General features: G+C 57.2%; 1 protein-coding gene across 4 annotated transcripts in view; it reads left to right on the forward strand.

Moving 5' to 3' along the window:
• LOC111145841 (protein kinase cAMP-dependent type I regulatory subunit beta) overlaps positions 1-12,616 on the forward strand; it is a 79,585-nt gene that overhangs the window by 35,896 nt on the left and 31,073 nt on the right. For all 4 annotated transcript variants that reach the window (XM_022501106.1, XM_022501105.1, XM_022501108.1 and 1 more), the window contains 2 exons: positions 11,213-11,274; positions 11,661-11,707. In XM_022501106.1, the coding sequence (XP_022356814.1) occupies positions 11,213-11,274; positions 11,661-11,707 (109 nt within the window). The remainder of the gene's footprint in view (positions 1-11,212; positions 11,275-11,660; positions 11,708-12,616) is intronic.

The following is a 12,616-nucleotide window of genomic DNA, read 5'->3' on the forward strand; positions in this document are numbered from 1 at the left end:
AGAGGGCTCTTCTCTGCTCTGGGGCAGGGTGTGAACATCAGGGCTGCCACGTTCCCTGAGCGTGGCCGTGTGCTCTGTCCTGGGCAGGGTGCTGTGAGGGGTCATGAGCTGGGTGGTAGAGCTTTGGCTCCTGCCCTTGAGAAGCCCTCAAATTCCAGGCCTGCAAGAGTTTCAGCACCAAAAGGGAAGGAGCCCAGGAAAGCTTCTAGTTAGAAGGTGGAGGGCTTGGGTTATGCTCTGAGAGGCAGCAGTGCTGGAGACCGTTTTGCTGGTAAGTGGAGGCTGAGTCAGGCAGGGGAGCCAGAGGTGTCTAGGGAGAGCCACTTGGGACAACCTTGGGCTCGGGCCTGGCCTTGCTGTTTGCTGGCTGTGTGACTTTGGCAGATGACATGGCTTTCGCGAGCTTCGGGAGTGCTCCCTGTGTCTCAGAACGCAGAAGCTCACTCCCCGCATACTTGCTCCTCAGTATGTGATTCTGCATCGTTCTAGAGTGGGGGAGGGTCTCTGCCAGACACAGCAGCTAGGGAAGGCCTCTTGGGGGACCAGGGAATGTTTCACCCAAGACCTGCAAAGTGGAGCATCAGGAGGCTCGTTTCTGGTCTGACCACCAGGGACAGTCCAGGTGGTCGGAGGGGACCAGGTATGGGGGAGGAGAGAGTGACCTCGATCCTGCCTTTCTGCGGGCCGGGGTCTTCTAGCAGGAAACTCGGACCCCAGGGTGCAGGCCCTCCAGGGGCCACTCACACAGGGTCAGAGTCCCCAGTTTCAGCTTCAGATTCATATTTGGGTCTGAGTGGCTGGAGATGTGTTTACAGTTGCTGTCACCTTTCCCAGCCTTTTCTCTTAGAATGACCTCCAGTGTGAGAGGGGGTCTTACCTGGGTGGGTTGCCCGGAGATGTAGAACCCTTAGGCCACTAGATATCGGGACAGAGACCGTTTTCAAGCAAAGCGCAAAAAAAATCAGTGCAGATATAGAACCTCTAAGTGAGAGGTGTCTGGGTGGTTTAGCCAGTTAAGCATCTGACTCTAGATTTAGGCTCTGGTCTCTGTGCTCAGTGGGGAGTCTGCTCCTCTCTCTCTCTCTCTTGCTCTCCCTCTGCCCCTCCCCCCCCGCACGCTGCTTTTTCTAAAATAAAGAAATAAATCTCTTAAGAAAAATCTCAATGCCATGTTTCCAGAACAATTGTAATCTTTCAATTCAATAGTTTATAAAAAATGTTAGTGTTTATGTTTAGTCAGCCAATATTAAAAAATACTCCGTGCTCAGTGACATCTTGTTTTCAGTAGCTGGTGAGTGTCTGGCCGCAGGGGCGTATGGGTTCTTGGAGAGACGGGGCCAGTGGGACGCAGGTATACAAGAGGCATCTATTACAGGAGCCAGTGTGCATGGTTGAGGAGGCTGAGACCCAGCCGGGCCGGCCGTGTGGTCCGGCCAAGTCTGAGGGCCTGAGACCCGGGAGCCTGGCTGGGTGTGCTCCAGGGACAGGAGGAGGCAATGTCCCAGCTCACACAGAGAGCCCACTCCCCTGCTCCCTGTTTTGTCCCCTCTAGACCCTCAATGGATGGGACAGGGCCAACCTGCCTCGGGGCGGCCATCTCCCCTCAGCCCTCTGGCTCAGGTGTTCATCTCCTCCAGAAGCACCCCACAGCCTGGAGAGAACGTTTGGCTGGCTGTCTGGACATCATCTGGGTGTGCTGTGTCCCGGTCAGCAGACGCTTACCCATCACACTACGGGTCTGTAGTGCCCGGGTCTGTTTAAAGAGGGACAGGGTAGGTGGTGTCTGCAGCCGGCCAGAAATCACCTACTGTGCAACTCAGTGAACATACGACGAAACGTGTTAGCGGTTAACTTAGAAACACTTGCCCTGTTGGGAAGCATCACGGGCTCAGATCTGCCAGGCCACCCCACTCCTGTGTGACGGTGAGCTTAGCTGATGGACCTTCCTGATTTGAACCCCCTTCCTCTTACCAGGGGGCCGGTGGCCCACTGAAGCATTTGTCTTGGTTTTAATTTCATTTGTTTAACATGGCTTGTTCTTAATTACCTAGGGCTATGACGGCCTGTAGCTCGAAGCTAAGCGTCTCATGGAGCAATTAACTCGTAATCAATTTTATGTGGCTCATTGCGGGTTCAGGGGTCCAGGCCGAGAACAGGCCCATTTCCAAGTGATGCTTTCGCAGAGAACAAGGTTTAATTGTGTGGAAATAATGATGATTCTGCAAGTGGCTCAGTTCGGGGAGTGTTTTGCTGTTCTTTTCAGTAATTTTATAGCCGTTGTTAGAATCTAGGAAGGAAGCAATGGTCTTCTGATGCCTTCTCCACCTGCCACACTGCCCCTCAGCACTTGGATTTGCAGAACCGGAAAAGTTCATGAACATTAGACTTTCCCAGTTTGGGTATTTGTGCACCACCCGTCCAGAAACACTGAAACTCCTCTTAGAAAGGTAGCGTGAGGTTGAGTTTGGGGGGAGCTGCAGCTCCTGAGATCCAGGGTCCCGGGCCTTGCTGGGCCCAGCGTGAACTTGACCATGGCCGCCCTGTGTCTGGACTTACCTGCATGTGTGTCTGTGGGCAGACGACATACCAGATCTGCGCCCCTGTCTGCCGTCTGGGGGCCGTGTGGCAACATCGCAGGGCCTGCCATGGGGTATGAAGGAGACAGTGTACGTAAACGCACACAGCACCCTGATGTCCATCCATGTGGTCCTTGTGATGTGGGGGTGCTGCCCTCCACGCACAGAAGCTGTGACTGCGTTTTCCAGCCTTAGGGTCATTACAGGACCTTCCGTTGTGTTGCCGTCAGGCACCCCTGAGTTCACCACTGTGTCCAGTTAAAGCGAGCCAGAGGCGAAATGGAAGGCGCGGCCCTGCCGGGGCTCCAGTAACAACAGTGCGTTTCCTGGGATGTGCTGGGAGCTCCCATATTGCGGGAGATTCGATGGGGGTTTCTTTAAGAGTTCTGTGCAGGCGAGATCCTAAGGACACTGATGGGAGGTTCAGTCCGATCAAGAACGGAAGGTCAGCTTGCCAAAATCACCTGTTCCCATATACAAACAACGACCTTGTGCAAACTGAGATGAAAAACGCGATGTCGTTACGGTCCCTCTAAATTGAGCGAAAAGCTTAGGTCCAGACTCTACGTTTGCAAGATGCATGGGGTGAAAATTACAAAACGCTGAGGAAACAAGTCAGAGAACCCCAAGTAAACGGAGAAATGTACCGTGTCCGTGAGTTAGAAGACTCCGCATGGTAAAGATGTCACTTGTCCCCAGATTGAGCTGTGGGTTTAATGCAATTGCTTGCAAGATCTCAGCAGTGTTTCAGATTGACGTAGATAAGCTCAGGCTTATGCTAAAGCTGATATGGGAGGGTTCAGAGCCTGGGAGCATGAAAACAACATGGCACAATATGAGATAGTATGGGGGGGAGGTGGGTTGGTGCAGGCGCACGGCCCCGGGGGGATCCACAGAGGAGCCACACGAGAGGACGCAGTGGGGGAGGGTAGGTTTTCAATGCAGGCCTCGACGGAAATCTCCCATCTTATTCAGAATTTAACTCAAAATGGATCACAGACTTAGCATAGGACTGTGAAACTGGGAGGGGAAGATCTTTGGGCCCTAGGACTGAGCAGCAGAGTTCCTCGATATCAGGGCTGTGATCTGTGAAAGGAAAAGAGGTCAGCTAACCTCCTCATAGGGCAGGCATTTGCTTCTTGAAGGGCCCTGTGAGGAGGGAAGACACGCTTGCCAGCCACCGGCCTAGATGAGGTTGGGTGTCGGGAGTACTCGAAGACTTCCCCAAGTCAGCAACGCAGAACGAAACCGCCTGCTGAGAAATTGGACAGAAGGCCAGGGGAGACCCTTCCCTGAAGACGGGAACACACGCAAGAACAGATGCTCCGACCACCAGCGTCTAAGGAGACGGGAGTTTGTGCACAGGACGCCAGCCACCACACTTGTCTGGTCGCCGGGAGAAGCGGCAGGCAGGGCCCTGCGAGCTGGCGGGGATACGGAGAAGCGGGGTCATGGCTCCGGGAAATGTCAGATGGTACAGCCTGGAAAACCAGGCCTGCACTGCCGGCCATGTGACCCAGGAGCGGCGCTCTCGGGCATTTGTCCCAGAGCAGTGGTGGCAGAAGGCCGTACAAACACCTGCGCGTTAGTTTTCTCCTTTTTCTTTTCTTTTCTTTTCTTTTTTTTTTTTTTAAAGATTTCTTTTATTTATTTTAGAGAGGGAGAGCACAAGCGGGGGAAGTTGCAGAGGGCAGAGGGAGAAGCAGGCTCCCCACTGAGCAGGGGCCCCGACGGCGGACTCGATCTCAGGACCCTGGGATCATGACCTGAGCTGAAGGCAGACACTTAACCATGGAGCCCTCAGGGCTCCCAACAGCTTTACTTTTAATAGCCCCAAACGGGAGATCACCCAGTGCTCTGCACAGTAGACTGGGCATTCTGAGTGTTCTGGGTCTGCTGTCCATCTTCCACAGCCACTAGCCGGGAGGAGCCGGCCACCTGGGGTCACTGTGCTCCAGCCGTCGGAGAAGGAGGGGTTGTCTGGGGGCAGGAGATGACTCAGGACCCACCCCCACTGGAGGAGCCTTGGCACACCATGAGGTAGCCGTGCCCTCTGCCAGATACTGTGCCTGTGAGCTTGCTTCTCTCTATGGCGTCATTTTACAGATGGAGAAACTGAGGCTCAGCTTGGCCTGTGGTCACCCTGCAGGCGTGTGATGGATTTCGACCCTCTTCCTGGCTACAGAGCCCGGCAGCCTCATGCCTCTCTGTGCTGAGCTCCAGAGAACTGAGGGTCCCAGCACTGGGCCTTCCCTCCACCTGCTGCATCATGGCAGGAGCTGGGTGTTTCCCTGCACTGTGCCAGGCATGGAGTCCCAGGGGCCTTGGAGGTGCCAGACATGGCCCGCGTGTTCCAGCACCCCAGGGAGAGGCCTACGGCTGCCAGACTTGGCCTCTCACGGCTCAGATGTGCCGGGGCACCGACGTCCACATAGCCCCCCTGGGCCCCTTCGGTGCTCCCTCAGAGAGGGCAGTGAGGCCTGTGGGTGTGGACATGCGGCCAGTCTGGAGTCCAGGAAACTCCCATGACAGCTGGGAAGGCCCCCTGCACTGTGGGGAGAGCACTGGGCAGCGTGGGCCTCCAGAGACCTGTGTTCCCCCAGGAGAAGCCCTGGCCGTGGGCTGAGAGACAGTGAACCTTAACCTCTGTTCCTAAGGGGCTCAGACCAACCACTCTGCAAACGAGCATGAGAGCCAAGGAGCCCTGACTGGTGTGCAGGGAGAGGAGTCCCAGGGATTTCTTGGAAGAGGTGAAGACAGACCAGGCTGGGGAGTTCTGTGCACCTCAGGCGTCCCACCCGAGGAGTCCGGGCCGGGGGGCGAATGTGCTTGCCCACTGTCTCCGGCTGGCCTGCTGGGAGGCCATGCTGTCCCTGGCTGAACCTCGGATGAGTTGCTGCTGGCGGGCTTTCTCCGCGCCACCGCTGGCCCCCCTCAGCCTGACCTAGAGCCGGAAGCCCGGACCTGGCTGCCAGCATGAACTCCTTGAAGAAAGATCCAGAATCTGAGGGGCGCCTGGGTGACTCAGTGGGTTAAAGCCTCTGCCTTCGGCTCGGGTCGTGATCTTGATCTTGGGATCAAGCCCCGCATTGGGCTCTCTGCTCAGCGGGGAGCCTGCTTCCCTCTCTCTGCCTGTCTCTCTGCCTACTTGTGATCTCTGTCAAATAAATAAATAAAATCTTAAAAAAAAAAAAAAAAAGATCCAGAATCTGAGTCTCAGGAGATGGGCCCTTAGAGGTGACTCCCTCTCCCCTTGGCTCCCAGGCCCTGTTTCTGAGCCCGTCGTGCAGAAGTGTGATGAGATTTCCAGCCAAGCTTGGTTACATGCGGGACATGGGCCTGACCCAGAGCCTTTGGTGCCCGTCCTCTGTCTCTAGTTGATCCGCCATAAAAACCATTAGCTGCTTCTGGAACATCCTGACTGCTGGACCCCAGGTCGAGGAGCCACCTGCTGATGGCTGTCCACACAGGGGCACAGATGCCTCTTGTGAAATCTTCGCCAGGTGGCAAGCCGGGCCGGTCTTTCTCACCTGTGTTCTTGCCACAGGCTGAGGCAGGAAGGGCACTGGTCCTCTGTGTTTGTTGAATGAATGAATGACAGCTAGAAAGCCCCATCCATTTGATGTCTACCCTTGTTTTGCTGGTGCCTGTAGAGGCAGGCACTGCATGTGCCTTGTTCTCCATGGCCTCCTGGTGACTGAGTCAGAGTTGAGTGTGGCCCCAGTGGATGGCTGGTGCTTGACCCTCCAGTCGGGCCCGTGTGCCTAAGAAACCACGGCGGCCCCTGAGGCAGAGGCCCCCCCCGCCGGGGTTAACAAACACCGTGTTCCTGGGGCTCCAGCAGCAGCGGCTGGGACCTCGCATCTCAGCACAGTCCCTCAGCGATGCCTGAGTTATCACTGTTTAGAGAGAATTATTTAGAAACTCGCAGTCTGTAGAGAAAAACAGTGAGCTTTCACCCAAACAGTGGAGACGCCTACACACGACCCGGGGCCGCTGTGTCTGGAGCGCCGGCTCTGTCCCTCCCACTGCAACCTGCAGCGTCCAAGAGGACATTGCTGTGGTGCCCAGCACCCTAGGGCATTGTCCGCGGGCCCAGGATGCTGCCTTCTTTTGGCGACAGTGACCCTCGAGCCAAACAGCCAGGGAGAGATTCTCCCCAGGGCACAAGAGCAGGTTGGGGTCTTTCAGATCTACTTCTAGAGGGGACGGACCGATGTCAGGGGCACTTTCCCCATCCGTGCGTCATTCTGGAGTCAGCAAAACACACGTGTGGGCACTGGACGTGTTTCCTGCAGTCCGGGTGGTCTCTGTTCTTTCTGGTCCTCATCAACATCAACACACACACGTGTGCAGACCTACCATGGTGCGTCTGTGCCATGTGGCTCTCTGTTCTCCTGACGTCACCAGTGGGGGGTAGGACATGCTTCTTGCTTGGACCCCAGGTCCCCCTGTGCATCCAAAAGTCTCACATCTTTCAAAACAAGACGTTTTAAGAAATGAGGGCAGGCCAAGACCTTCTGGCTTCATTCGAATTCACTCCCAGGGGTTCCTGAGATGTGCGTGACCGTCTTTGCAGGACTAGGAGAAGGGGCTCCCTGCTGCTGTGTGCGTGGGATCTGGAAGTGGCAGAAATGCTGGCAGAAGCTCCTGACCAGGCTTCGTGAGCATCAGTACCTGGGTTAGGCTCCCAGAGCTCTAGGAGGGCAGACGGGCTGCTGTGCCCATTCTACAGACAGATGGGTTAAGTCCTTAAAGATTCAGCCCCTTGGGTCTCTCCAGGCAAGTTTACAAGTGGAGGCAGGTCCCTGGGTTGCTATCAGGATGACCTCCCTTGTGACGAAGTCCCACGTGGGCACTTGCCACGCCCAGAGCGTGAGCCACACCAGCAGCTTGGCGCACACACACGTGGCCGAGGACCGGGAATCCGTGCCCTTCTGGGGATCGTGGCAGACCCGAGAGCTTGTGCTCTGACCAGGGTGGGAGTGGACTGAGGTCTTGCTTTGTGAGAACGCAGGACCCGTGTTGCTAGAGCTTCCTTTTATTTTTCAAAGAAAAGCCAAAAATTTGGGTTTTTCTAACTGTCAATCTTTAAATGTTGGGAGCTAACTTTGAAAATGGTCCAATGTTAGCACCTGAAGAAATAGAAAATGAGGAGCAATCGATTAGCACCAAGAAAGTTAAACGGGAGCCACTATCCACCCATCCACCCCCCACCCCCCAGTCCCCATCCTTCCACCTGTCCATCCACCATCCACCCATCCAACCTCTGTCCTTCCAACCATATCGTACCAAAGACCTATGGTGAGTCAGACGTAGCCTGGGCACCATGTGTCAGGCTGCAGTGAAGACACGGGCTTTGTTCTCAGGACCCACAGTCAGCTGGAGACTAGGATGTCAGGACGCCATCAGCAACAGGGGTTGGAGGGCAAGAGCGAGGAGCCCAGGGAAGGAGGGGCACCAGGACGAGGAGTGATTCAGGTGGGAGCTTCCAAGGGGCTGTGGTCTCTGAGCCGGGGGCCATCTGGGGGACCCAGCACTTTGCAGGCCCCAAGTGTCATGGTGGCTCCGCTTGGGTCCAGGCCCAGGTGTGGCTGGGGTCCAGGAGCACCACTCCCTGTCCACCATCTGATGCCAGTCCCAGCCAGAAGTGCTCTGCTCGGGGTCCTGGCCCCCAGCTCAGAGGCCCGGCCGGCACGGAGGGAGGCAGGAGGGCTGTGAAGGAGCCTTGTGTGGACGTGGATGGCCTTTCCTTGTCATGAGCAGGCTGCTGAGGCCTGAGCGGTGCCTGTGATCTTGTCCCCTGAGGGCGGCATGGGCGCTTCCGTACGTGTCCTGGCGTTGCACATCGTCTTGGAATATTACGCCTGTGGCCCCCTCAGCACTGGGGTGGTCGCCAGGCCTGCCTGACCTCATGGCGTGAAGCAGGAACACGGAGGCCCAGCCTACAATGCTGCAGGCTGATTCTCGAAGCAGTTTGCTGCGTTTCTGTGCTGTCGATTTCACTGGTTTTTCTATTTACTCCACTTTACACCCGTAAGCCCTTATTCTGGAAGGGGTGTGTAGGCAGAAGCGGAAAGCAGAGGTGTCCGTGCTACAGCAGGGCAGAGAACCAACCCCTGACCTGGAGGGACAAAAACCAACAGTACCGATAAATAGTTATAATTCAAGCACAGTTAACAGGGGATGCCCCTGACCCTGTCCCTCCTGGTCCAATGCTGAGGGTCCCTCGGCTGCTTGGGCTCCCTCGGGGGTGTGGGGGGTTTCTGGTGAAAAGCGCCCACAGGGCCATAAGGGACACTGGGATAAGGCGAGCGGGCACCCCTTTCTCAGCTGCTTCCTGCAATCAAGGGAGTGGCACCTGCTCTGGCCTGGGGCCACCCAGGAGCCTGAGGACCCCACCATCGAGCCGAGGGGCTAGTCAGGGAACAGCCTCTTTGTCAGGGCTGCCTCTGGGACTGGAGGGCTCTGCCTCCTAGCGATGACCAGCACCTCTCCCTGGCCAGTGACTTCCCCCGGGGTTGGCATCAGGGCCTCCCATCACCTGAGACCTGGAAGGCCCTGTGCCCCCAAACACGCCACCCCTTCCATGCCTGGAGGCCTTGCTTAGCCCTGGGCGCCCCACAGAGCCCTGCATGGGAAGACAGGAGGGTGGCCCGGCCTCACCTCTTCCCAGCTGTGGGCCTTGGCAGAGATCCTTAGCGTCTCTGGTTTCCTCGTCTGGATGAGACAGCCGCGGGTCTGACCTCAGAGCAAGCGGACAGATGAAGGGCGCTCGGCCAGCGCTGGTCCTGTCCTTGGGGCCTCACGGAGTGAGGACTGGAACATCTTCACAGTTCTGTGTCCCCGGGCCTGGCACAGTCCTGATGCCTGAGTGCCAAGCCCAGTGTCCCGGATCCTGGCGGGGGCGGTGGGACCCACGTGTCCGACTCCCTGAGATGCGGGCGACAGCTTCAGGAAAGCCTTCCAGAGGTCACTTCCAGAGTAGAATAGAAAACCGGTTTTCTTTTCACAGCAGAAGCAAACAGGGGCTTTGAATACCATTAAGTGCTAAGAAGCAGGAAGGATTGGGTTTTGTTTGAGGACTCAAGATGGGGAAAGAGAGGGCCTCTGGGGGGGTTGGGCCCAGCCAGCAGGAGTGCGAGCGTCTGTCCCATACGCTGCCTGTGTCTAAGCCTTGGTGATGAGCTGGGGGGTGCTGGGGCTCTTCTTCCAGAGGAAATGGGGCTCTCTGACTTTGCTGTTCACAGATTGGGATTCGTTGCTCTTAACGTACCCTGGGTGGGGGAGGCCTGTGTGGCAGTGGGGGGCTGGGTCAGGCCCAGGGACGACAGCCGCTAGGGGATTCACCAGGTCCGCATTTCTCCGTGGACGCATGCATCAAGAAACAGGACCTCCGTGTGAATGATAGCCATAGGCCTTTTCACAGGTTCGTCTGCGTGCCACAGCCCACCAGCCGTGTGTGCGGTGGGCAGTGGGCTGGGGCCCACCGTGGGGCTTGACGGCCGTGCAGAGCCCCTGTCCAGGTCGCGTGGTGCTGGGTCCTAGGGTTGGCTTTACTGGTAATGGCATCTGGGGAAATATTTTACCATTAGCACTGCAAGTTTCTAAACAGTGAGGTAGGAATTGAAAAATCATTTCTTAACGATCTGCTCATTTTGAGATCCCTGATGCTGTGGTTTTGAAGAAATGCAGAAAACCAGACCAGACCCGTCTGCTCCTCCAGGGAAGGTGTGGTTGAGAAGGGCAGCCCAGGCCAGGGGACAGACACTAGGTCTGTGCCGAGTGGGGAGGATATGGGGCTGGGAGGGACCCCTGCCCCACCGTCCCCCCACCTCGGTGAAAACAGCTACTACTTTGAGAAGGACTTGTTAGCTTTTCCCGGACCCTGGGAACAACAGGGCCCAGGGCGGCTCACATATCTGATTCCACGTTTGCTCCTGGCGGCTGGGCGCCCAGCCCGGATTCAGTGCCTATGAGTCCCCCTGAGGTAGGTTTAGCCTGAGCAGACGGGCGAAGGTCTCTGAGACTCTTCTGGTGGGAGGAGGCAGGCCGCCCTGAGCTCTGCCCCAGAAAGGCCCCAGCTGCCTGCTTCTCCGTCGGGAACCCATGGGGGATGGGGTGCTGTCTCTTGAAGGCCGCTGTGCATTTTAGGAGCAAGAGCCTGGCCTCTGACACTGCATTCTCCTCGCGGTCAGCAGAGACAAAGAGTCCCCAGTGGCACACTCCACCTCCCCACTGTCCGTGTCCTGCCCATTTGGCCTATTCCACCATAGTTGGGAAATTAAATGGCCCAGCTGCCTGCTGGCATCACCAGAGTCAGGCTCTCCAGCTTCTGTGTGTCTAACATGTCATTCTGTATCTAGGGTCTCAGGACGCTGCTTGAGGGGAAGTGTCTCCCCTCGGGAGGCACGCAGAAGATAGTGTTTTCGTAGGATGATGTTTGCCGACGGGAGAGGGGGTGTGTTACGTTTTTTGTGTCCAAAGCTATGTGTCCGGTGTGATTCCATTTTTGACAGACCCTATCTGTCCCCAGGTGGGGAGCCAAGCCTTTCACTCCATGGGAGGTGATGCCGTGAGGTCCCCGCGCCCCCCCGTCACTTCGGCTCTGACACGTGGTGTGTTTTCTCTTCCAGTGACATCTTCGACGCCATGTTCCCTGTCACGCACATCGCTGGGGAGACTGTCATACAGCAAGGTAGGTTCCCTGCTTCTCTGAGCCAGAGCGCTGGGGCCGTGGGCCATGGCTGTGCCTGGGGATGAACACAAAACCCGTTGTCTGCACTTGAGGAAGGTCACTAATGAGACGGAGCATGTCACTCAGCACGCCCGTTAACAGAGTCAAATACCTCACGCGAGACATGGGTGACCACGCCACGGGACCACGTGCTGGCCACGTCACTGTGTCCGTGGGTGTCAGACCATCATGGTCTTTGTACAAGCTTTATTTTTAAACAAGGGAAAATGGGTGGGACGCAGAGTTGCATGGCCTCTGTGAAGCGATATACTGCGCCCAGGGAGGCCACAAGTGCCACACGTGGTCCCCTCCACAGTATCTGCAGCCTCTGCTTTCTTTTATTCCAGGGGACGAAGGGGATAACTTCTATGTGATTGACCAAGGAGAAGTAGACGTGAGTATTCCTTACCCACTCTGGAAGGTCACGCCTCTGTCCACAGCAGGCTCAGTGAGGGAGCGTGTCTCATCTAAACGGCTGGAGGTGGGGCCCGCACCTGTGGATGGGGGTCCTTGCAGCTCGGCTGGACCCCGTCCAAGGCAGTGGCTGCAGATGTGGGCCTCCTCCCCCGCCGTGGGCGTCAGAGCCTTGGCAAATGGGCAGGAGGGAGCAGTTTATGGACCCAGAGGCTAAAACGATGGCTGTCTTGCCCACATGACCTGGAGCCCCACCATCTGCCAGAACAGTGTTCCTTCCTGTTCCTGCTCACCCTGCTCTGTCCACCTCACCGGTCACGGGCTGAGGGACATGCGGTGTGGACCTGCTCCCCATGGGGGAGCCCCGCTCCTGCAGCCACGTGTCCCTGGCTCCATGTGGGGCCCTGGCCGAGGGCTAAGGGCATCCCTCCCTGGGCCCTCAGGCTGCCATCCACGTGGGGCCTCGCTGACCGCACCCGAGTGCTCAGGTCTCAAGTAAAGCCCGCCAACGGGCTTCTCTTCGAATGAGGCCCAAGCCCTTTGCGAGGCCATGGGGCGGGTCCGAGCCCACGGTGTTCTCTCACTGCCTGTGATCCACGGGCGCCTTGCTGCCTCTGCGGGACCCCCACCACCCCCTCCTGTCCTCCATCGCCTCCCTCCGTCATCCCTCCTCAGCCTGTGCATCTGGCTCATGGCTCCCTCTGTGGCCAGAGCAGCCTCCTTCCATGACTTGGCTCAGTCTGTGGTTGCACATGGGTCCCCTCCGGGCCTGGGGGGGCCTGGTCACTGCACACCTCTCCCTGCACCACAAAGATAGGATGTGGCTGACAGGGAGGTGGCTGGCTTGGCCTGCTCATCCTGGCAGGACCCCCTCCTTGTCCCCCAAGGG

The sequence above is a fragment of the Enhydra lutris genome, unplaced genomic scaffold (assembly GCF_002288905.1).
Source record: "Enhydra lutris kenyoni isolate GAN:26980312 unplaced genomic scaffold, ASM228890v2 scaffoldscaffold13, whole genome shotgun sequence".
Taxonomy (NCBI): Eukaryota; Metazoa; Chordata; class Mammalia; order Carnivora; family Mustelidae; genus Enhydra; species Enhydra lutris.